Source organism: Phytophthora sojae (genome assembly GCF_000149755.1).
Source record: "Phytophthora sojae unplaced genomic scaffold PHYSOscaffold_1, whole genome shotgun sequence".
Classification (NCBI taxonomy): Eukaryota; Oomycota; class Peronosporomycetes; order Peronosporales; family Peronosporaceae; genus Phytophthora; species Phytophthora sojae.
This window is the reverse complement of record NW_009258115.1, coordinates 1,671,595-1,697,496: the sequence shown is the minus strand read 5'-3', so window position 1 is coordinate 1,697,496 and position 25,902 is coordinate 1,671,595. Positions and strand designations below refer to the sequence as shown.

Here is a 25,902-nt window from a genome sequence, read left to right as displayed (position 1 = left end):
GTGTCCGTCAACTTTAAACCGTCTGTGGCTACGTCTACTGGTGTCTACGGTGCACGACGCGGGATCTGGAAACAGCGAGATGCCTCCGATGCGAGGACAAGCCTCAACAACTAAAGATAACGCAGATCCCTTCACGCTACATTTGCGGTTGGTGCCTAAACGCATCTAAACGTAAAAGGCTGTATTTAATAGTGTAGGAGCTGCATGTAGAAGTTTAGTAGTTGGTCGCTTGTTAAGAGGCCTGTCGTACTTGAGATCTCCGTCATCCTACCTGCTGTCGGCGTAGTCCATGTCCGCCGTGTGCTCGTCGTTGTTGTTTCTCGGCGTGCTCCCCTTGGTCTCGTCGTTCTCGTCGTCCTCGATGAACTTGCTTTGTCATTTGGCATTCGTGGCTGTATATCGTATCAACAATTAACTTGTAGTTGGTACCTAGGAAAATATTATTTAGGGGACGCAGGCTACGCACAATGAAGTACCGCCGTTGGCGTAGAGCGAGTAGGACGGCGAAGTCAAACAGCCTGAAGTGATGGCCATTGATGATTCACAAGAACGATAAATATGCACTTTTACAGATGCTTCTCGTCAATCCGCCAAACGAGAGGGCTATCCGCCCAAATTCGGGAGGAAAAAATCCGCTGAATATCCGCCAAAAAGATGCCTCTTGTGTTCCTCAAACGCAACAGCGGATTGTGTAATCCGCCAAAACGTACATATCCGCCAAAATGGCCCAAATCCGCTGAAATTCCTGTCTGAGGAGCACACCCTTAGTCATTGAGGCCTAAACGTGGCAATGAATCGTGCGTCGATCGATCTAAGGATGACGACGGAATGGTATTGATAAGCGCTGAGGATGCAACGTGTGAACGAGCTCGTTCTTGGGCATTCTTGTAACCGCTTTCGCTGTTTGGCTACGATTTACATATATCCATAGAATATGACCCATGAATATCGTTTGGTTGGGGTGTTGCTAAGCGAAAACGTTCCACAAAACCGTTAGAGTTGTCGGAGCGCCACAGGCTAACTGAGCTGGCCCCAGGCTTACAGCGGACACCATGAGCTCACTCCCGTTTTTCCTTCTTCCTAATCGGCGATTAAAAGAGATTAGGCGCGGGGATGAAGCGGGTCATCGTATTCGCCGCCAGTGCTACCATGGCACTGCACACTTCAGCGGGTGCGACCTCTGCTTCGAGTGACGATGTGTTCGCAGATCTCAAGACGCTCACATATCCGTCGGACGCGTACCACATGCCGCCCGTGCGAGCCGTTCACGCTCGCATTCAGAGCGATACCCCGATCCTTGTGGACGGCGTCTTCGTTTCGATCTTCGGAGACGGCGAACTGGAAGAAGGCTACTTGCAAGCTCTGGACACAGTCAACACCGCTTCAGTCGAGGGTGCGCTGGTGTACGTGCAGGCCGAGGGCATCAACGTCAACGCGCGTACTGACAACGAACGCTGCAAGCGCAAGTCCGGCATGGCCGTCATCGTCTTCTTCGAGATCCTCATCGCCCAAACCAACGAGACGCTGGCCCAGTTCCAGGACTCGTGGGGCGACACGCCCGAGTACGGACCAATGATTCCTATGGACAGCAAACGCTGCACGCCCCTTTCAGGGGACGACGGCTTCCCCGCTGGCTGCTTGCAGTTCAACGGAGACGACCTAACGTCGGTCCGTTTGTCGGTGGCGGCATTATGGATGTTGAGCGTGCCCCGTACCCGAAGAGCTACTGGTTCTCCTTCCCGAGCACGTGTCCGCTTAAAGCCTGGATCGACAAGACGGACGAATGCCGCAGTGGCACGCGCAAGGGGCTCTGCAGCTACGGACAAGGCCTCGACGGCGTGGACTGCACCTTTGCCTACAACATTCTTGGCTGGGTGACCATCGACGACGTTGTGGGCATCACCTCCATCAAGAACGCGAAAACTGGATCGACCTACGCTAACTACACGGAGTGGTGCAGTGCTGACTCGAACCACATTGAGTTTGCTGCGGACACGTCGACCGGCGAGATGGAGAGTGGCCTCCCATTCTGGGAAGACCCACTGAGCTCAACGGCCAATGCTGCGCGTGCGGAGGCTTTGGTGGCCAAGTACGAGGAGACGCTCACTTCGGGATCGACGCAGATTGAGGACACTCTGATCAAGGCCTTCAAGGCGTTGCCCACCCCCGACGAGCTTGCAGTGCTGAACCCTCCGTGCTACAAGACGGTGGAGGCCTGTGGGTCTGGCAACGGCTGCAAGCGTGTTGGCTACTCGCAGTTGTGTGCGGAATGTGATGCTGACGAAGGGTGCGAGACTGGAGGAAGCGGCTTTCAGTACCCGACTCTGGAGAAGGCGTTCACCACGCTGTCGGACAGCGAGACTATGGGTAGCGTCGGAGGTTCTAGCGAGGCCGCAACCAGCAGCTCTGACGCTGGTTCGAGCGGATCGAACTCGGTCGTTCCTGGTCTCGAAGAAGAAAAAGCATCTGAGAGCAGCAGTGAAGTCACCACCGCCACTATCATCGGAATTATATGTGGAGGCATCGTTGCTGTCTTGGTTCTCGTTGGAGCGATTGTGATCTGTCGCTGTCGATCGAAGGGCAAACACGAAGAACAAAGCCATTAAACTGAGACTGTTCCGTCCAGCAATGCAGCGTCACAGAAGCACAGTATTTGCAGTGCTGTCGCTCGCTTCTGTCGTCGCCTTAGTCTAGCGCGATCGGGGAACTCAAACTCCGTTGAAACAGCTCGAGGCGGCCAAGACGGACTTTGGAATGACGATGTGATCACTGCGAAGCGAGTCCCGCGAGGTAAAGTCAAGACCCACAAGCTGCTCAGCAAAGGCGCGTTTGGCGAGGTGTACAGCGGCGTCTACAACGATCAACCAGTCGCCGTCAAGATGCTCTTGCCATCCACGCGTGGAAACCTCCAGCACATCACGCAGTTCCTTGCCGAGGCCAAGATGACTGCGACTATGGAACACCCGCATATCGTCGCCTTTATCGGTGTTGCGTGGGCCTCGCTCTCGATATCTGCGTCGTGTTGGAGTTCATGGACGGGGGAGACCTACGCACCCTCTTGAACAAGAACGAGGCCAACAAACACCCCGTGGGCGTGGATCGAGAGAAAGCCTCCATCGCACTACACATCTGTCAGGCACTCACGTATCTGCACTCGCTCATGCACCCTGTCATCCACCGAGACCTCAAGTCGCGCAACGTGATCCTCAACAGCGCCATGGAAGCCAAGCTAACGGACTTCGGCATCTCGAAGGAGCGTCGGGATCAAACGATGACGGCCGGTGTTGGGACTTCACTGTGGATGGCTCCAGAGGTGATGCTGGGCGAGAAGTACGACGTGAAGGCGGATATCTTCTCGTTTGGCGTCGTATTATCCGAGTTGGACGTCCACAGTCTACCGTACACCAGGGTGAAGCAGCATGCAGTGTTTGGAACAAAGTGGTCGCAAAATGCCAGACGCGACTTTGCTGCAGAAGATCACCATGGGAGCTGTGCAGGTGGAGTTTTCCGACGCAAGCCCTTCGTCTATGGTAGAACTGGGGAATGCTTGCGTGGCAGTAAATCCCAGCGACCGTCCAAGTGCCGCAGAAGCACTGTGTCGACTTCAGGTCATTTTCAAAAACGAAGTGTAGGATCGCTAATCGAAGATCCAAACTTTAGACTATTAGTAAGTTTAGGATAAAGTTACTATGATCGGTTGTGAACTAGAGAATCAGAACTTTAAAACAATTCTCAACCTACTGTTCCGCTCAGTTTATCAGTATACATGTACTTCTCTACAGATACTTCTCGAAGTATCTAAAACTGATTTGCAGGCATCAACAAACTAGGCAATGTGTACATAAACAATCCAAAGTACCTAAATGGGGTTTTCAAAATGTCCTTGTTTAAGAGAATGGCTTCAGGCTCGGTTCTATAGTAAATAGTGGTCCATTGATGGTTATGTCGTTGGTATATGTATTTCTCGGTGCTTTTATCTTATCTAGCGCAGTAGCAACGGGGCTAGAACTACTAGAACCACTCATTCCGTCGCCGGTACAATAACCACTGCCACCACCCTCCTCCCGTTACTTTCGTCACTATGCCTTCAAGCTTCGCGCCAATATAATTCGTGGTAGCTCGACCTCCCTCTGCTCTGTGCATTTGACACGCCAATGAAGCTCTCATACATGACAGCGCATTCCGTGGCAGCCGTACCTGCCAAATTATGAGATGGGGCTGGGTCGACCAGGCATCGTAACAGACCAATATACCACAGTAAGTATTTTAAATAATAAACTAACTACATGTAACCTGGCAATCGACTTATTATCAAATCTTCGTTACCTTACATTGGCTTGTGGATACCACAGAACGAGCAAGGAGCAGCTACACTGTACCTGCGCTCTGTTGCGCATCATGGGATTTATCAGATATTATGGGTAACAACAGCTCTCTAGCTTGCTGGACCTGCACAGACTGAAATTCTTGATCGACGCAGTATCGGGACTACCCGTGAATTAGTCCCGGTGTGAGAACGATTCACACTCGGCCCCATGTATATATCTCTTGCCAGGAACACAAACACTGTTGATAGCGACTTGTAGAGCACATTCTCTAAATCATATGATTCACTTGCCATACTAATATATAGATCTTTGTATGGTGCCTAATTCAAGATTTCCAAAGTACCGATTTCAAGTCCAAATGGGCATTAGGCACAATATCCTAGTTTGTTGATGCCTGCTGATTTGCATCCATCCATAATACGCATATAGAATTGTGCTGCTTGCGGGTGAACACGCGTGAACACGGGATTATCCCGTTTCGTTACAGGTAATTCAACAGCAAACGCCACAAAAGCCGTTGTCGGAATACACAATGACCCGCTGCGGTCCTTACGCGTGCTCGCGTGCTCACTTTTCTTTTACCCTTCACCAAGGCCAGAGACGCCCAGGTACATCCAGTCTCCTGGGACGATGTATTCGATCAGCACGTACTCTCCTGGGGATACGTGCAGTGGCACTCCGAGGCTTGTAAGCGCATCAATTGCTTTGACTTCAAGTGATTCGAGTTCGAGCTCCAGTTGTGCAAATGAGACGTGCACTTCCAGCGATGAATTTGACGACGGCATGATGTCTACGATATGTTCAACAGGATACCTCGAGCAAACACGTGAGGCGTTTGGCAGCTCGGAGTACATCGTGCAGGTGCATTTCCCAGACAGCCAATGCTTCTCCCCTAATTACGTACTTGGATTCCACGCCACCAGTACCTGCGAAGAAGGAGATGGATATTTCTACAAGGCCTATCTCTTCGAGAACGGTTCGGCAGAAGTTGAAACATTCGAGACAGGCGATTGCACTGTCCCAACCTCTTCGGTCTCTTCAGTTCTCAAGCTCTTCAAGCGGATGGAAACCAGTGCCAGCCAGAGCACCCAATACTATTCTCAACACCGGCGGATGTATCCCCACAGACATCAACTCGGATTTCGGATTTGGGGACTACTACGCCTGGTACACCAGCAATGCCAATGCTGAAAGTGAAAGCAGTGGTAGCACTGCCACCACCACCTCCACGCCAGATCTCAGCACTGGGGAAATCGTCGGAATCATCATCGGCTCCATTACTGATCTACTGTTGGTTCTCGCCGCTGTGGTTTCCTTCAAACGTCGAGTCAATCGGAAGTACGACCACTTGGGGCCTTCGACTCTTCCGTCCGACGACGCAGCCTCACTTCAATTGGCCATGAACGGGCAGACTGCACTCTGGAGCGACGACGTCATCACGGCCAAGAGGATTTCGCGCGACCGAGTCACAATCAAGAAGCTCATCAGCCGCGGCGCTTATGGGGAAGTCTACGTGGGGCGCTTCTACCGCCAGGTAGTTGCCGTCAAGATGCTGCTGCCCTCTACACGATCTAGCATCCACCACGTGAATCAGTTCCTTGCTGAAGCCAAGATGACTGCGAGCATGGATCACCCGCATATCGTCACTTTTGTCGGAGTTTCATGGGATTCGCTCTCGGATCTGTGCGTCGTGCTCGAGTTCATGGACGGCGGCGACCTACGAACTTTACTCGACAAATATCAGGCCTCCGCTCGAAAGGCAACAATTGCGCTCCATGTCTGCCATGGGCTCACGTACCTGCACTCTCTAATGCCCCCAGTGATCCACAGAGACCTCAAGTCCCGCAATATTCTCCTCAACCGCGCCATGGAAGCTAAGCTGACGGGCTTTGGCATCTCGAGGGAGAGACTTGACCAAACGATGACTGCTGTTGGCACGTCGCTCTGGATGGCTCCTGAAGTGATGCTGGGGGACAGATACGACGTGAAGGCCGACATGTTTTCATTTGGAGTGGTTGCCTAACAGACTAAACAGTGGCCTGGGCTGAATCGTTTTCTATTTCTGCAAGACGCACACAACGAATATACGTTTACGTTAGCATGTAGCACTTTTGGTCTGGCGTCAATAGGGTTTGCAGTTATGAAATCCAGGGGTGGCTAATGGCTAAACTATGGAACGCTTACCACGGGTACGCTAAACATGGCTACGAGCTGCAGCCACCATTCGCTTCGACGAGCCTCATCATCAAACCTGCGCTCCATGACAAGATAGTGGGGTTCTCACCCAACCAAGGATTCGAGACAACATCTCATGTAGCAAGTGAACCCATGGCGGTGCGATAACGCCTACGGCGCTCCTTGAACTAAATCTGTGTCCGGCATCATCCGCACTCTGCGTTTTGACCTCACATCGGAAGGTTCTAGCATTGGGAATGACTCAGCTGATCCTCCTCCTCCTCTTGATTGAGTCACTATGTAGCCCGGCCCACGCGACGATGCACGCCATCCAGGCGAGTTACCTTGGTAGCGCCTGTGATAGTGCAGCACCCTACGCAGTCTACGCAGCGCAACGCGGCGACTGCGAGGAAGCGACTTGCTCCGACAACGTCAGCACCGAAGGCGAGAGCTTCACAGTCCAGTGCTCCACCGACTACTTGCAGGCCATGCGCGACGCGTTCGGGGACTCGGAGTACATCATCCAGGAGGTCTTCTCGGATGATCCGTGCAATACGTTCGAATACGCCATTGGATTCCTTGTGACGGACACCTGCACGGGAGGATACTTGACCGACAACTACTACTTCACCAGCAACTTGTCAGACATCGGTACGGCCTCGATACAGATTTTCCAGAACTCGGACGGGTCGTCGTCGGCAGACGACAGCTCCTGCGCGTACGGCAGTGTTGAGATTGACGCCGCAAGAGACCAACTGGAACTCCACACTTGCTTGGCCGTTCATTCCGACATCAAGTTGTACGATGTCTACCGCGTCGAGTACTTCATTGCAATGAAGTACAAATGGTACAGCAGCAACGACAGGGACGATGAGGGCGGGCTGAGCACTGGGGAGGTGGTTGGCATCGTATGCGGCAGCGTAGCGGCTGTGGTCATCGGCGTCGGGGTCTGGATATTCTATCGGCGTCGGCTGGAGATGAAGCGTGGGGGCAAACTGCCATCTACGGTCTCATCTGGCGACGCGGCTTCACTTGAGGCAGCATTAGGTGCTAGCACTGGGCTGTGGAACGACGATATCATCGTCGCCAAGCGCGTTCCTCGTGACAAGATCCACGTGAAAAGTCTCATCAGTCGAGGTGCCTACGGCGAGGTGTACTCTGGACGCTTTAATCGCCATCCTGTCGCTATCAAGATGTTGATTCCGTCCACGCGATGCAGTCTTCCTCACGTCTCGGACTTTCTAGCCGAGGCCAAAATGACTGCGTCAATGGACCATCCCCACATTGTGAAACTCATCGGTGTCTCCTGGGACTCACTCTCGGATCTCTGCGTTGTTCTGGAATTCATGGATGGTGGTGATCTGCGCGCGTTGCTGAACAAGCATGAGGTGTCCAAGCATCCCGTCGGGTTCGACCGCAAGAAGGCTACCGTCGCCTTGCAGGTCTGCCATGCGCTTACGTATCTCCACTCACTCATGCCTCCCGTCATCCATCGAGACGTGAAATCGCGGAACATCCTCCTCAACCGAGCCATGGACGCAAAACTGACCGACTTTGGCACCTCCCGAGAACGACTTGACCAAACGATGACGGCTGGAGTTGGTACGTCGTTGTGGATGGCACCGGAAGTCATGCTTGGAGAGCGCTACGACGTCAAAGCAGACATGTTCTCCTTCGGCGTGGTGTTGTCGGAGCTTGACAACCACACATTACCGTACACCCGGGCGAAGCAGCGGAGTCAGGACAATGACGGTCGGCCGATGACGGATGCATCTCTACTGCAGAAAATCACAACAGGCGCTGTACGTGTCGATTTCTCAAGGTCAAGTCCTGCTTCCGTTGTCGAGCTGGGACTAGCGTGTGTTGCTGTAAATCCTGGCGACAGACCAACAGCAGCAGAAGCGCTGTATCGACTCCAAGTCATCTTGTCACAGGATTTGTAGTATTGGGCACCTCATGTAAATTTCGGAATGAAGTTTGTTTTTCTTGTCGTCATGACAACAAAGGTTTCGCAATGCGGTATGACCGCATAGCATCTTACCTTCCAACTTCGTGGTCAATGCTTGCTGATCAAAGCTTGTTGAGGGCGTTCTCCAGATTCACTAGATACGATGGGTGCAAATGAGTGCCATCAAGCCGAAGTTCTGGCCGGAGCTACATGTATCAATGCGACGAAAGTGAGGTTAGAAAAGTGTGCTAGTACTACCGGTAGTTCGCACGCAGTGTCATTTTACCTTGGGTGGGTCGTCGCATACCAAATCGTCGAAGAAGTCCAGCCACCTGAGTGAAGTACATCGAAATGTCAGCTTTTATATAATTGCCTTCAACCACAGTTCTCGCTACAATACTCTTGACTCACTTGCAGATTGTGCTTTTGGCAACTTGTTTCCGAAAGAGCTGGTTGTACTGAATCACCAGTGCGCGCGTCTCATCCAACACCGGTACTACCGGGTGCATGTAGACGTCAAACTCGTACTTACCTACCACGTCTGCTAACGACTCCATGAATATACCGATCGTGTGCTCCATTCCTTCCTTGATTGACTGAACAGGCAAGAAAAAATAAAAACACGCACACACATTCGTCACGGCATTAAGCAGCGTGGCATCGCAGGCTTCACTCAAAGTGTTTACCTCGTATTTGCACTTTTCAACAGCATCGAGAATTCCTTCGCGGCAGTCGATTTCTCCAAACAAGAAGACAACTCGGGACCGACTGGGAATATTCGCGATGACACGCCAAAAGTTGAGCTTCGGGTAGAATGTGGACTCCTTCCGGAGGTGCCAATGCTTGAGCCCTGTTACCAGCGCCGGTCGTAGGAGTGTGGGTTGCTTGTGGACTTGAATCTTACGCCACGCAGTAGCGAGCGTGTGTGAATCACCGCATACATAAATGGCATTCGCCGTGGTGTCGGGGGTCGAGAGGGGAGGGTTAAGCTCGAGTGCGTCTTCGATGGAGAGAAGTTGTGCGATGCAGGCGTAGTAGGCTTGCTCATTTCGAATCGTCGTCTGGTGCAGCTCGCGCCCGAGACGGAGCGGCTCCAGCACTCGAATGAGAGATGGCAATACGGACAATCGCCCGTTCACAAACAGTATTTTTACAACAGTGAAGAAGCAAGCGAGCAGATCTAGCTCTGCCTCTGGCAAAGCTGCCTTCTTGTTGGCTTGCACCGTGTGAAGGCTCAATGGCGCTACGTTTACACTTGGTACGGTTGAACCAGACTTTGGAGTCACCTTCGCGTACCCTTCAGGCCCCGATATCCACTCAATGGCATCACTATTGGACGATTCAGAACTGTCTTCAGGACTGCGGCCCCAAGCGTCCAAGTGGTCAAGGATCTTCACGAATGACCCAGCGAGAAGCTTTGCAGTGCCACCCTCGCCGCTTCCAACGCTAAGCGTGCGATTTGCCCGAAAAAATGAAACCAAAGCATCGTAGGCTTCGGCATGGCGACAACAAACTTCCAACGCATGTGCATGATTGAGTGCGTACGACGCACTTTGCGGGTCGCTAAGCTGTGCCTGCTGAAAGCATACGACGCTGTTCTCCACTGCGCCAAAGTCCTTCAAAATCGTGGCGATGAACGCATAAGCTGCTCCAGCCGATGCGCTGGCCGTCGGCAGCGCATCCTGCAGACGTTTCATGGAGCTCGAGTCTTTCAGGAAAGCCACAAGAGTCTTCTTTACCCCTCGATCGTTCGACTTCCCCACCAGTACACGCAACGCCATACTCAAAGCCTCGCTCTTCTTCCCCCGATCATGTGCAATCTTGGCGTACAGCAGTAAAGCGTCCAGATTCAGCATCGGCGCCTGCAGATCCGGCAGCAAATGCATGATCAATGATATAGCCTTCTCCTGCTCGTCCGGTTTCTTGGTGCCATACAACGCCTGCGCCTTCAATACGTCCATCTGCTCCTCCATCCACAAGCGCTCATCCGCATCACGGAAGAACGCCTTGTGTCTGCCTTCCCCCGCCGCCAGTCCAGCTCCGGTCCCGCTATTCACCCTCAAAAACGTCTGTAGCTCGTCCAGCACCTCCACCGCCCTCCGAAACTTCTCCATCTCCACGTAACACTCCGCCAGTCTCAGCGCACTCGTGAACGCCAGCCTAGCATGAGCTTTACACTCACACTCTGCGCCTCCATGGGCCTTCCAGCACTTTTTAAAGTACTTCTCCACCGCTTCCTCGCGCCGTCCATTGGCTACCAAGATATCTCCCAATGCCACTAAAGCCTCGGGGTTCAGCTCGTCCTGAGCCAGCACAACCTGCGTATAAATCTCCCTAGCAGCCCGGAACTTCCTCTGCTGCATGAGAGTGGCCGCCAGCTCCAAAGCCGCTCGGAGCTTCGGTTCTCGGCCGTCTTCTGAGCTGCTTCCTGCATGGATTGGACACTTCTTCTTGGTCTGCAGCGCTGGCGGCGGCTCGGGGCCCAGCACCTTCCGCTGCGGCTCTCGGGGCACCGCCACGAGCTCGAAGTCGCACGTTTCGCCGCTGTTCAGCAGCGATTTGAGCGTGTCGGGTCCGGAGCCGCCTACAGCAGCCACAGACACGTCCAGGGACGGCAGCAGACGGCGGGAGGCCGCGTCCTGGTTGAACTCCACGAACACGTCGAGGCTCTCGACGGCGGGAGCGGATTGGGAGCGGAACTTGGCGCTGTAGGCGGAGAAGAAGCAGCGCAGCACCGAGCGCACGGACGGACACGCGCTCGCGCTCTCCACGGGCGGCAGGTTCAGCCGCTTGGTCCACGCCAGCGCCTCCTCCGGCGGCTCGAAGTGCACGTACAGCCGCATAGTGCGGAACTCCTTGAGCTGCTGGTAGGGCGCAATGATGATGAAACTGGTGTGGCGCACACAGAAACCAATAACAATAAAAAAATAATTGATGGGACAATAACATGCCCAGAAGAGATCGACCAAGTTCCTGTAAGGCTCAAGCTCTCTGTGTGTGACGGTGGGGGCGGGTGGCTATTGCAGTGCAGTCGTCTTGCTCATTTTTCTTGATTTTTTTTCTTTTTTATGGCCTCTGCATTAATCTCACTCGTCTCGAAGAAGAAGAAGAAGAAGAAGAAGAAGCTTCCGTCGTGGACGCCGCGCTGCGCTGTAGCAACAGGCTGGAGCTGTATTGTAGTACGTCCCTGTCTGTAGCTGCGTCCAACTGTCGTCGTCCTCCTCCTCTCCGAGGCGAGCGCCACACCATCCACACAAGACGGGAACGCTTCAAGGCGCTTGAGGGGGCTTAGTCGTCGGCGTGGGCGTTCTTCTGGGCCTCCTGGGCGTCGTACCACTTGTAGAATCGGCTGATGCGGTCCATCTCGCCGTCCTTCCAGTTGTTCCAGACGGCGCCGGCGGCCACGCCGAGCACGGTGGCGATCACGATGTCCTTGAGCGGGGAGATCATTGCAGTAGTGGGGGGGGAAGGAGACTGCTCTGCGGCTGGGGGCTTGTTGCTGACTGGGTAACGAGAGGCGCGGGGCCGTCCGCCGCTGTTGGGGACCGTCAGAACCCGAAGGACGGATGGCACGAACGAGAGGAGTAGAGCGACCCACCGATAGGAACAGCGATAGCGCCGGATAGACACGAAACATGAGGACGACACCCCTTCGGCCAAAAAAAGGGAGCGGCTGGGACCGCATACCTGTTGGCAGCAAATACCCTGCTATAACAAGTATACAGGAGTCTAGATTAGTACCCCATACACCTGTAATCTCCTGTTCACCTGCGTAATACTATGTTCTCATGGCGAGAGGTCTTGCTGCACGCGGCTATAAAAACGCGGCGGGAAATGGACCATCTATGCGCTATTGGCCGCTCGCTCACTGGCAGAAACCCGTACTCTCTTTTCAACCAATCCAGACTCTCCTACGTACTCCACACCAACCTCTCTAAATACAAGCCCGCTCCCTTCAACGTCCGTCCACTCGAAAGCGAGATCTTGTGTGTCATCAATGCTGCTGGACGTGTCGCCACGCGAGGCGTCGGTCCTGCTGGTCTTCCTGGCCGCGCTGGCCACCGCGTGGACCGCCAACGCCAACGGCTTCGTGTGGGACGACCGCTCCGCCGTGCTGGCCAACGCGGACGCGCAGAGCAGCGGCCTGCTCGACGTCTGGAGCCACGACTTCTGGGGCACGCACATCCGCTCCGCGCACAGCCACAAGAGCTACCGCCCGCTGACGGTTCTCAGCTTCCGGCTCAATTTCCTGCTCGCCGGGGGCCACAGCGCCTGGTTCTACCACTGCACCAACGCCCTGGTGCACGCCGCGTGCTCGGTGCTCGTGTGGAAGGTGGCGGACGAGCTGTTCTGGCAACACAAGCGCCGTCTGGGCGAGGAGGAGAAGGTCACAGAGAACCCGCAAGATGCCTCACCCATGGCGGCTAACGGGAGGGAGAAGGCGGAACATGATGGAGAAGGTTGCAGCCTCGTGGGCTCCGTGACGGCGGGGCTGCTCTTTGCAGTGCACCCGATCCACTGCGATGCAGTCGCGAGCATTGTCGGACGAGCGGACTTGTTGTGCACCTCGTTGTGCCTATTGGCGTTCCTGGTGTATGCTAGAGGGGCGGGAGAAGGTGACACGAAGTGGGGGGATGTGGCGTTGGCACTCGTGCTGACGGTCGCGGCTGGGTTGTGCAAAGAGCTCGGATTCACGAACTTCGCGCTGCTGGTGGTGTACGACCTGCTGAGGATCCACCACTACCGGAGTGTTGTAAGAGGAGTGCAATCGATGAAGTGGAGAATTGGCGTGACGGTGGGAGTGGGGATTCTGGCGGCGTTGGTGCGGGTGTGGGTCAACGGGGAGCATCGTCAGATGGAGTGGAATATCCTCGCGAACAATGTCGTGGTTCAGGAAAGCAGGCTGACAAGGACGTTGTCCTATGCGCATCTGCACGCGTGGTACCTGTGGAAACTGGTGTGGCCGAGGTGGCTTTCGTTTGACTACGGTTACAACACTATCCCAGTGATCGAGGGTGTGGCTGACCCACGCAACGTCTACACATTGCTCGCGTACGCGGTAGTCTTAATTGGTTTACGCAGCGCTATGCTACAGTTGTGGGGATCTAGTAAGACCTCGCCTTCGTCGCTATTGATGATGAGTATCGCGTTTGGGGTGGTCCCGTTCATCCCAGCCTCAAACATTATTTTCCCAGTCGGAACAGTGGTGGCTGAGAGACTGCTCTACTTCCCGAGCGTCGGATTTTGCCTTCTTGTCGGGTGCATTATCGACCACACACTCTTGATCATGAACAAGTACACTACCCGACCTTCTCATACCTCCGGGCACCGCGAAAATCTCCCCCATGCCAAGGTGTTCATCGCAGCAAAACGTTTGGTACTCACTTGTGGCGCGCTGTTGGTTGCTGTGGGGTGCTACCGCAGTCATCTCCGCAATGCTGACTGGGTTAGCGAGGAGAGCCTCTTCAAAGAAGCTGTGAAAGTGCTGCCAACTAACGTGAAAGTCCTCTCCAACGAGGCTAAGAACCTGCTAAACCCAGATCCGGCCAAAGCTCTCGACTACTTGCGAGTCGCGATGGGAATGATACCGAAGCATATCGAGAGTCAGACGAACGCTGGGCTTGCGTTTGTTACTCTGGCATCCAGGAACAATCACGACGAAGATCTCTTCTTACACGGAGTACGCCACCTCTACAAGGCTACGATGCTTGCCCCCAACCACTTCCAAGCTCCGGGGTTTATCGGTGGTGAGATTCACTCTCATTGGATGAAGACGCACCTACCGCTCGGGGAGCCGTCCCTCGAGGATTATCTGGGCAGTGAGTCGGTTGCAATTGCTACAAAGTTCCTCGACCACGCTATCGACCGTCAGAGTATATATCCCACCCACTTCTACCATCGAGGTAACATCGCGTTCGAAAGCGGAGATCTTGACGCAGCCATCAGCTTCTTCCACTTGACAGAGGTAGCAAACGGAGTGATTCGCGACCGAAAAGTGGACCCCGAGCTACTCGTCGAAGCTTCAGTCATTTACAACATGCTGGGAGTGTGCTACAAGAAGAAAGGAGAGGTGGATACGGCCTTGGACCTGTTGCGGAAGGGTATTGCGTTGTACCCCGAGGAGACGGATCTCCACGTCAATGCGGCTTTGATCCTGCTGTATGAAGGGAAGCCAATGGAAGCGGATGCCCAACTCAAGGCAGGGTTGATCGCTGCAACACAGCCTGGGCATATCCAAAAGCTTCGCACCATCGTGAACATGCTGAAAGAGTCAAAAATGGATACGGCGGTCGAGGTGGTGTTGGATCGGGTGGCAGCTCTTGAGCGACAATTTTCGAGCAACTAACATTTATTTTCTTACTTCATTTTTCGTGTGTACGCGTGAGTGTTAAATGTAACAAAACATTGGCTTAGCGCTACGTCTTCGACCTACTTTGCCGATATTTTATCGCAATGGCCCAGCCAGCATCGACTCCATTCAATACGCATCATGCGCGATTCGAAGTGGTTTACCAGTTTCTGCTTCCGGCGGCCACACTATGTCAGGATTCATGAACGGCGGGTATTTGCCGACGCCGTCCCTGCCAGACCAGTCGAAATCGATCAGGACGACTCGTTTATTCGAGGAGTCCCACATGACGTTGTTCTCTCGGAGATCGCCGTGGACGAACGACACAGTTTTCAAAGTGCTCTTGATACCGAGAAGTTGCTTGCGAACACTCGCCGTATTGGCCACAGCCATCGACAAAACCAGATACTCCATGACTACTGCAACCCAGCCACCTGCCAAGGGTTCACAAAACAACAGCGCTGGAGCAAATCCGGCCCTTGTGCAGTACTCATGCACATTTTTCCCGTATCGCTTCGCAAACTTCACGATAACTTCCTTCCCATCGGAACATTTCGCCGTGAATACAAAGCGCTGCACCGCTTCAACATACTGGAAAGAGAGCACTTTGCCGTCGATTTCTACCGAGTCCTTATGCGGGAAGCTCAATCGATCGAGATCGATCGCAGGCGCAGAGGCTTGGTTTCGACGGACGCCACTGCGCCAGTGGCATTCCTCCGTCAGTTCTTGCATGGCACCTTCAAAGACGCGCACACGCGCGCCAGCGCCGCTCATTGTCGAAGAAAACCAGTGGGAAGCTCGTGACGAGGGGCTCGCACAGGACGTCTTCGTCGCTCGTGTTTACAATTCCATACACACTGAGGAGAGATCCGCAAATGTCCACCAAGAAACATGGCAACTGACGGTCGACCACGTCGGGCAATTGCTTGATGTAGAACGCAAATGTTTTCCATGGTGGGGTCCCCACCTCCGCCCCCTTTTTGAAGTCTGCATGCCAGATGCAACAGAAGATTGTCGCCAAACAGATACGACCCATCGGGCACAGATCCATTCACAACCACCTGAGCAATTGATGCGGATGGATACCCAGCGAGCAGATCCTCCTGAAGCAACCATCGTGCACGCTCCACCAGTCGCGTTCTCGTTCTCGTACGGGGACGACATACTGTTGATCACGAAATCACAATCTTCTTTGCCAACTGCAAAGTGCTGGCAATTTTCTTCAAACTGAGCGAATGTTTCATACAGGAGAACGATTGGAAGCGGTTGCTCACCGTCGTAGCGGTTGATGCGGTGGCACTCAATCTGGCCATCCAAATCTCTTAAACATCGTACTCAGCAGCCCTTTGACCCTCGGCAACTTGCGAAGGACGATGGAATAATACACTCTTTCAGTTCATCCAGCTCCTCTTCTTCCCGACGGCGCTTCCTTCTTGCTTCGGGGCGACCACCAGGATGTGAATCTCCCCGTCACCCGCTTCGAAGTTTTCTCCGATGTAATTTTTCTTGGCGCGCCGAGTGGGGTCCATCTTCACGAAGCCTTTCAAAGGTTTCCACGCCGATCCAGCGCTACACCTGGGGCGACCGTGGCATCCAGCCACTTCCCGCGGAATGAAAAAAATCGAGTTTGACTCTGGGCAAAACTCCGTAAACCCGTAGATTTGGTGATGTTTTATTAATGCCGTCCACATACCTCAGCAAACATCGACCAAGATACAGCAAAACGCTGAGCACAATAAGTTAGCAGCCTTGATTGTAGAATGAATCCGCTATCCTACGTGTACGTACAACACACCTACGTTTTGCCCATTCAGCATTCTCTCGCGCTTACCCTTCACAGCTCGTGCGATAGTGTCGTCTGGAGTCGGTACAGTACTTCAGCTGCTGACGGTCGTAAGCTCGGGTCGATCGACACGCAGGCATAGCCCAACTGAGTAATCGACTGCGGTCCGGCTGACGAAAACTCCACACTTACGTTCCCCGCCGCTACCTTCTGTTTCCGGCAACTGGCGGCCGTAGGAGTCTCGCGAACATTTTTTCGCGTTCGCGTACGGCAGCGTGTGAACATCCAGCTCGGACAGCAGCACGCCGAACGAGAACATGTCCGCCTTGTCGTCATACCACTCGCCCAACATCACCTCGGGCGCCATCCACAGCGACGTGCCCACGCCTGCGGTCATAGTGCGCTCCATCCTTTCTCTCGAGATGCCGAAATCCGACAACTTGGCTTCCATCGCTCGGTTCAACAGCACGTTGCGAGACTTGAGGTCCCGGTGGATCACCGGTGGCATGAGCGAGTGCAAGTACGCGAGCGCGTGGCAAACCTGCAGTGCGATCACGGCTTTCTGGCGGTTGAAGCCGACGGGATGACGCTTCTCCTCGTATTGATTTAGGAGCGAGCGTAGGTCTCCACCGTCCATGAACTCGAGCACCACGCACAGATCCGAGAGTGAGTCCCACGCGACGCCGATGAACGACACGATGTGCGGGTGGTCCATGGTGGCGGTCATCTTGGCCTCGGCCAGGAACTCGTTCACGTGCTGGAGGTTGGTGCGCGTGATGGGAAGCAGCATCTTGACTGCGACTGGGAGGCCGTTGAACACGCCAGAGTACACTTCACCGTACGCGCCTTGACTGAGGAGCGTCTTGATACGGACTTTGTCTCTAGGAATGCGTTTGGCGACAATGAGGTCGTCGTTCCAGAGACTTGTGGTTTCTCTGTACGGTACGGCAAACGGAGCGGCTTGAGCGGATCCGAGGCTCGCTGTAGGTTGCAAGTGGCTTTCAGTCGTCGACTTGGCCCGAGAGCGCCGTTTGCAGCAGAATATCGCTGCAATGATCAATACGACCACGAACAGAGCTCCGACGCTGATGCCAATGATCGCTGCGGTACTGAGTGTTGGTTTTGGAGAAGGTGTCGGACTGGGCGTAGGCGAATACGTCGGTGCTTCTGTCACAATCTTGTCGTTGTTGATACTTCCTGAAGAGGACACGCTGGTGCTGCTAATGATGTCGTTGCTGGAGTACCATTTGTAGAAGTAGTCGACGCAGGAGTGGCTCTGGATTGCGTCTGCGTCCGCTTCAAGTGAGTAGAGGAAGCTCGATTCCGGGCATAAAGACCCGTTGTACGATCTAACTGAAGCAGAGCCGTTGTTGTCGATGGTGGCGATGGAGAACGCCGACAGCCCCGACGATCCCTCGCAGTTGCCCGAAGCGAAGAATCCTTCAGCGTATCCCAGTGTCTCGCAGTTGAGGTCCTTGTAGGACTCGAGGAGAAGGTACGGCGAGTCTCCGAAGAGCTCCTTGGTGGCAGCCATGTAGTCCGTCGTGCAGACGGTGGACAACGAGGCGAGGTGCGAGGAATCGGCGGTGTTGTCGGTCGTGCACGAGACGTTCGTGATGCAGTCGCTTGAGTCGGAGATGAAGACGTCGTAGGGGGTGCCGTCGCAGTTGATTCCCGAGTACCACGCGAGAACAGTGTACATCGTCGCTGCCTCGCTCATCCAGATAGCAGCGGAGTGAAGCACCAAGAGCTGGAAAACATGGCGATTCATGAAGACGGAGGTGTGAAGACGGGAGCGAGTCGAGAAATGGAAGGAACCGCTAGGGCGTGGAGCGTATCTACGAACAGAAAAACAAAACTAGGTGCATGCTGAACCGTATCGACATTGGTTTGCCGTCGAGGCGTAGAAATGGATACAGTGACCAGATCTCACGGTTATAGTACCCATGCATGTTGCTTTCTACGTTTTTCATTGCAGTGTGTGTCTCTCTCTTTGGCGACTTGTGTAACAAGACTCGGCAAACAGATTTACAACAATCTACACTTCGCTATCACTGCAGCCGCGCTGGGCAGGAGTCAAACGACAACTGATCAGTATCTACAACATTCGTAGTAGCTTCGTTTGGTTATTATTGTGCAAGCTGAGGATAATATGCAGCATTCTGAATGCTGGAATATATAGACTAAGCGTGTACGTACACCCACACACCTTCACACCATTTCGTGGGACATGATCATCTGCAGTCTGTATAACGCTTCCGCTGCCGTTGGTCGGTCACTTGGGCTCAGTGACACACACGCGTGTCCAAGTTCCACGATACTGCGCAGACAGACTTCGGAGAACTCAACACGCAGAGTCCCCATCGCCACTTGCTGCAGAATGGCAGCATCAGGTTGTCGCCTTCCGTTCGCATCTCGACTTTGCTCCTTCGCGTGAGTGTACGGAAGCGTGTGCACGTCCAGCTCCGAGAGCACCACTCCGAACGAGAACATGTCTGCTTTCACGTCGTACCTCTCGCCCAGCATCACTTCAGGCGCCATCCAGAGCGACGTCCCCACGCCTGCGGTCATCGTCTGGTCCAGTCGCTCTCTTGAGATGCCAAAGTCCGTGATCTTGGCTTCCAGTGCGCGATTCAACAGGATGTTGCGAGACTTGAGGTCTCGATGGATAACGGGCGGCATGAGCGAGTGGAGGTACGTCAACGCATGGCAGACGTGCAGCGCGATCGTGGTCTTCTGCGTGTCGAAGCCGACAGGACGACGCGAGTCCTCGTACTTGCTCAACAGTGAGCGCAGATCCCCGCCGTCCATGAACTCGAGCACGACGCAGACGTCCGAGAGTGCGTCCCACGCGACTCCAACGAAGCTCACGACGTGCGGGTGGTCCATTGACGCCGTCATCTTCGCCTCCGCCAGGAAGTCGCTCACATGGTGCAGCTGCGCTCTCGTCTCGGGGAGCAGCATCTTGACGGCCACCTTTTTGCCGTTGAAAGTGCCTTCATATACCTCGCCGAACGCTCCACGGCTGAGCAGTTTCTTGACTTTGACTTTGTCGCGGGGGACTCGATTCGCAGTGATGACATCGTCGTTCCACAGACCGGTCTGGCCACGTGAAGCGATGTCGAGTGACGCTGTGTCTCTTGACTGGAGACTGGCGGTGGGTTGCTGCTGCGTCTCCGTCACGGCGGGAAGTTTCGAGGTGGATCGACGACTACAGCAGCAATAGCCCAAACCGACAAGACAGAGCACCAGACTGCCCCCAACTATGATCCCGACAATACTTGACGTCTTGATGCCGGTACTATGGCCGTCGGTTGTCGTGTCTTCCTCGTCGGCGTCAGTGCTGCTGGCGCTGGGGTTGTAGCCGTTGTCACCGTCGATGTAGTACCATTTGCTCCAGTTCTCATCGCATTCGTGGGTGCCCAGAGCATTCACGTCTGCAGAGTAGGAGGCGTACCGATACCTTTCATCACAAGTGGAGTCGTGGTAATAGTCCAGCGACGCCGACCCGTCCGGATGCATCTTGGCAATCACGTGGGGAACTTCGCTTGAGTTCAGGTTGGGAGATCCCTCGCAGTTCCCCGACGCGAACCAGCCCACTGCGTACGAGAGCGTCTGACAGAAGGGGTCGTTGAAGGCCTCTACGAAAATGTAGGGGGAGCTCCCGAAGGCGTTGCGCGTGCTCGTCTTGTAGTCCGAAGTACAGTCAACTGATCCCACACCGACGCCAGTAGCACTCGTGTTGCCGTCCTCGAAGCACGAAGAGATGGAGCAGCTTGTGTCGCTCAGTGCGTACGTGTTGTAGGGCGTGCCGTCGCATTGACCCCCTGAGTAGTAGATCCACACCTTGTACAGACCTGAGCCCGTCACTTGCGAGAGCAAACCCGAAAGCATGAACACTGATAACAGCAGCATTGCGCAGGACTCGCGCTTGAGGGGCAGAATCGATTCTGTGGGTACGTGAAGCATGGCTTGAAGCGAACGAAACTGGCCATGGTGTCCGTTCAAGCTGTTGTGCCGTTGAAGTCGCTGGAGGAATTGTCGACCGGTCCAGCCTTCAGCGCCTCTAAAATTCTTATGAAACCCGAAGTGCATCCAAATTACATTCCGTCCCATGACGCTCTGAGCTTTCAGAGCGAGCCTTGGTCGGCATAGTGAGTAAATAAACTAGGATTGCATTGTTGTTATCCTCTCAACCTCAGAAGTACGAGCGCGAGCCTTGTTGTCTAACAACAAACCAGTCGCCATCACCTTTTCCGGTAGCATTGCTTGCTGTTGGCGTTTGAGCGGTAGCAGCAGCATTGCTCGCATTAGAGCCCGTAAACACTGCGAGAGCAGCACTCCCAGCGCTGCTGAGCAAACTCGCAGCGGCAGACCGACTGGGCCTCGTCCAGAACTCGTCGAACACAAAGCGGCACTCCTCGCCCGCTCCTAGCAGCAGGTGCATGACTCGATGGTACTGCTCCACCTTCATGAAGCCAAGCAGACGCTGCAGACAGTAGAAGCCTCTGGATTTCGGCAGTGCTGCTAATCCGGTGACGCTGCCGCTGCTGCTCCGACGTCTTCGGCGCTGACTGAGAGGACCCATTCGTCTGCTGGCCCCGTCGTCCTGGCCGTCAACGTCCTCGTCGTGGCCGATGCGGTACCATTCACACACTCGCGGCAGGTAAATCACGCGGTTCACCTCGCCCAAACGCAGCTCGCGACTCAGAAACGCTGTGCAGGAGGCATTCAGCTGCTCGTTTAGCTTCTGGCCGCCATCATAGACGCGCATAATGCCTGTGGTCTTGGCGATAGCGGGGGAGCTGTTGATCTGCAATACCAGACTCGTGCGCATATCTGCGCTGACAATGGCCAGTCCTGCCGGGATCGGGAGTGGGGTCTTCTTGATGACTGAGAACGAGCTGCTGCTTGGCAGCACTGGAGTCCAAGCCACGCCCAGGACGGTTCTGCACAGGCCGTTGATAGCGTCTCCGCCTCCGATGGCGAGATCCATGAGCGAGTTCTGGGACAAGCTCCGCGTGATGCTGGTCGCCTCCAACGACACTGGCACGGGGCAGCGCAAGATCACTCGCTGGATGTCGGCCAGAGTGAACCTCGCCGACTCCTCTCCGCTGCTAACGCGTACGAGGTAGCAAGGCACGGTTTGCAGTAACTTCCACTGCTCGTGAGACTGCGGGTGGCCGAAGATGAGCACCGCGTGGATGAACAGCGTGTGGTAAAGGTTCAAACCCAGCGCGAAGCGATCCTCACTCGACATTTCGGCCGCTACCTTGTCCAGATCAAGCCCGTTGAGCTTTTCAACCATATCGAGGAAGTTAAGAACCGTGGATCTGTTGATGCGCAGCCTTGCCGCCGTCTCACCGAGCGCAAACATCTTCAGTCCAGCCTCCAAACTCTCCTGGACCAAGGTCAGCGTCGCTGCAGAATCGAGCTCCTTCAACGCTGAGTCAACGAATCGGGAGCTGCGCTGGTTCAGGCACACGGGTTGGCTCTGCGAGTTGAGCGCCATCGGCGTGAAGAGAGGCGATGCAGCAACCGCTTCAGTCCTTGCACCTTTCACCGCCACCGACTGCACGTTGATGTCGCAGTCGTCGATGGTGAGAGGCTGCAGCGACGCAACCAGCCGATCTCGCTCCTCGGACGTCTCCACGAACAGCGTGATGACCTCCAGCACCAGGTGAATCTCCACGCAGTACCACCGCGGCACAGCGCCGTCTTCATGGTGCGCGTTCGCCGGTTTATTGCCGTTCAACAAGCGCACCCGGTCCACACTGGACACGTTCAGCACGTTAGTGACGGGCACACTCAGGGACGGAGTCACCGAGAACGACCGGAAGAAGTGCAGGTGGTCTGCAGACACGATGAACCATTCCTGGCGCAGCAGTGGCGTGGTACCGTCCCCAGCGCCGTGAAGTCGGTAGATACCCGCCTCGCACACGACGTTCATGGCGAGATGCTGGGCCACGTTGATCTGCACCCCGATAGCGTGATAACTTGGCACGGCTGGCAAGCGCGAAGGTGACATCAGACACTTGAAGAGCGTGGCGCGCTCGAGCTGGTTCTGGTAGCAGCGTTGCGGCTGCCTCCAGCGTCGTCGGCCCTGGCACAGCTTAGACGCGACTTGCTCAAGGACGTGGGCCACGGCCGACGTTTCCTGCTCGATCTGCTCGTAGCGATACTCGCGGGACTCCACCGTGAGCCTCTGGAAGTCCACGGGCTCTTCAACCTGCCCTTCGTCCTGCTCTTCATCGTCAGCGACGCCAGTCTCGCGCTCGGTCTCCTTCCTGTCGAGCTGGTGCTCCAGTCGAAGCAGCAGCAGCGCGTTCTTGATGGTCGAAGCGCTGCGCATCACAGTGCGTCGGAACTGCTGCGGCATGTCCACCACCTCCAGCAGATAGCCGACTTTGCGTCGGCCAGCCACGCCGTCAACGAACTCGACCCACGCGTCCAGCGAGAAGCTCAATTGGCCCAGTGCGCGCGAGTGCTTGGCAATGCGGTGACAAGCCTCAACGTGAACCAGCGGCACACCTCCTCGTTGAGCTTTGCCACTCCACAGCGGGATAGGCGAGCCGACGTCGAATTCGGGCACGTGGTCGTCCCGAGGAAGCGAGATGCGCAGGCGCTGTGACTCCGTCTGAAGCTCCAATTGACCTTGACGCAGCACGGAGAAGCATAAGAGATAGCGCTTGTGGTCTTTGGAGTGGGGAGCCTGCTTCTGTGGCTGCTGCCCTCGTGTCAAAGGCGGTGCCACCAAATATACTGCAAGGTGGGCAGGAGCGACACCCATCCAGCCCATTGGAGCCCACTTGAGTACTGCAAGCAGCGCCGTCGCCATGCACCTCCCCCTCCAGCCTGCATTGCCCGCCTCCAGCGTGTACATCTTCCCCACGGCGAAGCTGGTCACCTGCCGCTTATCTCCGTCAAACGTCGAGAACTCCCACGAGTTCATGGGGACGGCGATATGCGGGAGCTCGTCGTGTCCACCACGCGACAAGTGGACGCCACTGGACCTCCAGAGCTTGGGCAGCGCTGCAAAAAGCGCCTTCACCGCCCAGTGGCAGTTTTGTCCTTGTCCTGGCAGCTCCAGCGCTAGGAAGAGCTTGCTGCTTGGCGGCACGTGCCTCGTGAAGCGGCCCTGCACCTGCACGTCGAAGGCCTTGAGCCGCACTTGGCCCTGGAACGTCTGCGTCTCCACTTCAACTTGACGCGGCTGGTCGTCCACCAGTGTCCTCTGACTGCTATCAGCTGTGTCCACCAGAACCAGATGGCGTCCAACTCGCCGTCGACAGCTGTCCACCGCGTCACGAAGGTGGACACCTGCGAGTCCCAGCCCAAGCAGCAGCCACAGCCACTTGGCCAGCGTCACGTCCCCACTCGGGAACAGCACGGCGGTCACCAGCCTCGTCAGGGGCCGCAAGCACGCGCCCATGGCCGCCACCAGCGCCAGTGAAGCCGGCAGCGTCCGCCTCTGCCGCCGAGGCGCGTCACCCTGAGTCTTATTAGCCACCGCCATCCTCTCTCTTCTTGAGCTCTTCTGGCCAAGGGACGTCTTGCGCTGCGCTCTGACGCTTCGGAACTGAAGCGGGGCATCGAGAGACAGGAAGGAATCAGCAGCGCGCCTAAATGAGGTGAGGTCCGCCACCACAGTTGCCCATGGACCGTTGCCCAGACCAGCGTGCGTCAGTCGCTTTGACCAGCGTGTCGAGGGGGAATTAGACGGTGGATGGGAGGGGAATACAAGGCGGGATTTAGAGGGGATGCGGATAGAAAAGGTAGGTAAATTCGGTTGAGTACGACGAATTAAGGACGAGAGAGCGCGGAGTTAAGAAAACGTTGCGTGCGTCTGGCGGCTATTTCTGGCACCGGTGCTGGAAATAGAAGGGAATCAGAACTGTACGATGATTGGTGAAAAAGGCACTCGGAGGTGGTGGGCGCCACACCACTCCTCACAAGTCGCAGATCGATCTGCTTCGGACGCTGTGAAGGTGTTCTTTGCGTTGCTGGGCTATCTCCCGGTCGGTAACACGTTTGCTGCCGCTCGGGAATTCGTGCGCGCTTCACTCTATTGGGTCGAGCATCGAGGCCCCCACTCCCAGCCACGCATCCGACAAGAGCTCTATGCAGCTCAAAGTTTGGCAGCAATGCTGCCTCTGCATGACATGCTGCTGCCAACACATTGTGTAGGAGGCAAAGCGGAGGAAGAAATTGTGTAGCTTCTGAGCGCCATTGGCCAAGTACACGCTGTCGAAAACCTTTCTCGGTGTTGCGGCCAAGTCGGCTACCGTCAATAGCTCAGAGCGTCATGTGCTTCAGAAATATGGATTCACTTTGGGTGAATTTTAGAGTCGCTGCAGAGCTGGACCGGTCGACAATACGAACAGACAATTATGAACGGAACACGCTGCCGGTCTCAAGTTGAGACTCTCAACTAGCTTCAACCTGTACCCACACAATCGATTCTGCTTGTCGGTACTCAAGCCAGGTCGTGAGCCATGCTGCTCTTATCAGTGCTGTTCATGCTAGTGGACTTGATTTCACACGTGGCGGGGTCCAGCTTGTACAAGGTGTGGATCTACTACGCAGGGAATTCGTGCGACGGGACGCCCTACAACACGTACACGGAAAGCGACACAAGCTGCACCATCGCGAGTTGCTTCGATGACGGCAACACGAGTGCTACGGGCGTCGGCTTGGCGTCGGTGGATTGCACGTCCGACCACAGGACGGTCACGCGCAACGCCTTCGGGAGTTCTCCATACATTTACGTTGAGGTCTACAGCGACCCCTTGTGCCAGACGCTCTCGTATGCCCAAGGCTTCTTCGCGTCGGGGAACTGCGAGGGATCTCCCAACCTGAACTCGAGCGAAGTCGCCCACGTCATTGCCTCGCTGCTGCCGGACGGAACGGCCCAGCTGAAGTATTATCACGATTCTAAGTGCGATAGCAGTAAGCTGTTCGGCACCTACACGGCGGACGCGGATACCCTCGCCTCTCACGAATGCGACCAAGATCGGAGCAAATGGTACTACATTGGCGGTGACAACGGCTACAATCCCAGCACCAGCAGCACTGACGCCGATACAGACACTACTACAACCGACGACCACAGTACCGGCATCAAGACGTCAAGTATTGTCGGGATCATAGTTGGGGGCAGTCTGGTGCTCTGTCTTGTCGGTTTGGGCTATTGCTGCTGCAGTCGTCGATCCACCTCGAAACCTCCCGCAGTGACGGAGACGCAGCAGCAACCCACCGCCAGTCTCCAGTCAAGAGACACAGCGTCACTCGACATCGCTTCACGTGGCCAGACCGGTCT

General features: G+C 55.2%; 10 protein-coding genes across 10 annotated transcripts; 4 read left to right on the top strand and 6 right to left on the bottom strand.

Moving 5' to 3' along the window:
- Positions 1 to 267: 267 nt before the first annotated feature.
- On the bottom strand, positions 268 to 534 carry PHYSODRAFT_320844 (hypothetical protein; the record flags this gene model as incomplete). Its single annotated transcript, XM_009515968.1, has 2 exons — positions 268 to 370; positions 467 to 534. The coding sequence occupies 2 exons, from the start codon at positions 532 to 534 to the stop codon at positions 268 to 270; spliced, it is 171 nt and encodes a 56-aa protein (XP_009514263.1).
- Positions 535 to 1,149: 615 nt separating this feature from the next.
- PHYSODRAFT_257292 (hypothetical protein) lies at positions 1,150 to 3,802 on the top strand (the record flags this gene model as incomplete). The annotated part of the gene is made up of 6 exons (XM_009515967.1): positions 1,150 to 1,668; positions 1,704 to 2,415; positions 2,728 to 2,987; positions 3,029 to 3,409; positions 3,661 to 3,667; positions 3,783 to 3,802. The coding sequence occupies 6 exons, from the start codon at positions 1,150 to 1,152 to the stop codon at positions 3,800 to 3,802; spliced, it is 1,899 nt and encodes a 632-aa protein (XP_009514262.1).
- A 2,952-nt stretch (positions 3,803 to 6,754) lies between these two features.
- PHYSODRAFT_443955 (hypothetical protein) lies at positions 6,755 to 7,567 on the top strand (the record flags this gene model as incomplete). Its single annotated transcript, XM_009515966.1, has 1 exon — positions 6,755 to 7,567. A coding segment is annotated over one exon (813 nt), but the record flags the coding sequence as incomplete, so codon positions are not given.
- On the top strand, positions 7,562 to 8,443 carry PHYSODRAFT_421999 (hypothetical protein; the record flags this gene model as incomplete). Its single annotated transcript, XM_009515965.1, has 1 exon — positions 7,562 to 8,443. A coding segment is annotated over one exon (882 nt), but the record flags the coding sequence as incomplete, so codon positions are not given.
- Positions 8,444 to 8,858: 415 nt separating this feature from the next.
- Positions 8,859 to 11,294, bottom strand: PHYSODRAFT_475511 (hypothetical protein; the record flags this gene model as incomplete). The annotated part of the gene is made up of 2 exons (XM_009515964.1): positions 8,859 to 9,047; positions 9,138 to 11,294. 2 exons carry the CDS (start codon positions 11,292 to 11,294, stop codon positions 8,859 to 8,861), a joined length of 2,346 nt encoding a protein of 781 aa, XP_009514259.1.
- A 75-nt stretch (positions 11,295 to 11,369) lies between these two features.
- On the bottom strand, positions 11,370 to 11,940 carry PHYSODRAFT_284037 (hypothetical protein). Its single transcript, XM_009515963.1, has one exon. It carries the CDS (start codon positions 11,899 to 11,901, stop codon positions 11,740 to 11,742), a length of 162 nt encoding a protein of 53 aa, XP_009514258.1. The 5' UTR covers positions 11,902 to 11,940; the 3' UTR covers positions 11,370 to 11,739.
- Positions 11,941 to 12,448: 508 nt separating this feature from the next.
- On the top strand, positions 12,449 to 14,797 carry PHYSODRAFT_471476 (hypothetical protein; the record flags this gene model as incomplete). Its single annotated transcript, XM_009515962.1, has 2 exons — positions 12,449 to 13,710; positions 13,876 to 14,797. The coding sequence occupies 2 exons, from the start codon at positions 12,449 to 12,451 to the stop codon at positions 14,795 to 14,797; spliced, it is 2,184 nt and encodes a 727-aa protein (XP_009514257.1).
- A 132-nt stretch (positions 14,798 to 14,929) lies between these two features.
- PHYSODRAFT_308503 (hypothetical protein) lies at positions 14,930 to 16,113 on the bottom strand (the record flags this gene model as incomplete). The annotated part of the gene is made up of 4 exons (XM_009515961.1): positions 14,930 to 15,497; positions 15,556 to 15,698; positions 15,739 to 15,924; positions 16,075 to 16,113. 4 exons carry the CDS (start codon positions 16,111 to 16,113, stop codon positions 14,930 to 14,932), a joined length of 936 nt encoding a protein of 311 aa, XP_009514256.1.
- A 521-nt stretch (positions 16,114 to 16,634) lies between these two features.
- PHYSODRAFT_257653 (hypothetical protein) lies at positions 16,635 to 18,285 on the bottom strand (the record flags this gene model as incomplete). The annotated part of the gene is made up of 2 exons (XM_009515960.1): positions 16,635 to 16,681; positions 16,776 to 18,285. 2 exons carry the CDS (start codon positions 18,283 to 18,285, stop codon positions 16,635 to 16,637), a joined length of 1,557 nt encoding a protein of 518 aa, XP_009514255.1.
- A 2,496-nt stretch (positions 18,286 to 20,781) lies between these two features.
- On the bottom strand, positions 20,782 to 23,466 carry PHYSODRAFT_469325 (hypothetical protein; the record flags this gene model as incomplete). Its single annotated transcript, XM_009515959.1, has 2 exons — positions 20,782 to 23,271; positions 23,338 to 23,466. 2 exons carry the CDS (start codon positions 23,464 to 23,466, stop codon positions 20,782 to 20,784), a joined length of 2,619 nt encoding a protein of 872 aa, XP_009514254.1.
- Between the last annotated feature and the right edge of the window lie 2,436 nt (positions 23,467 to 25,902).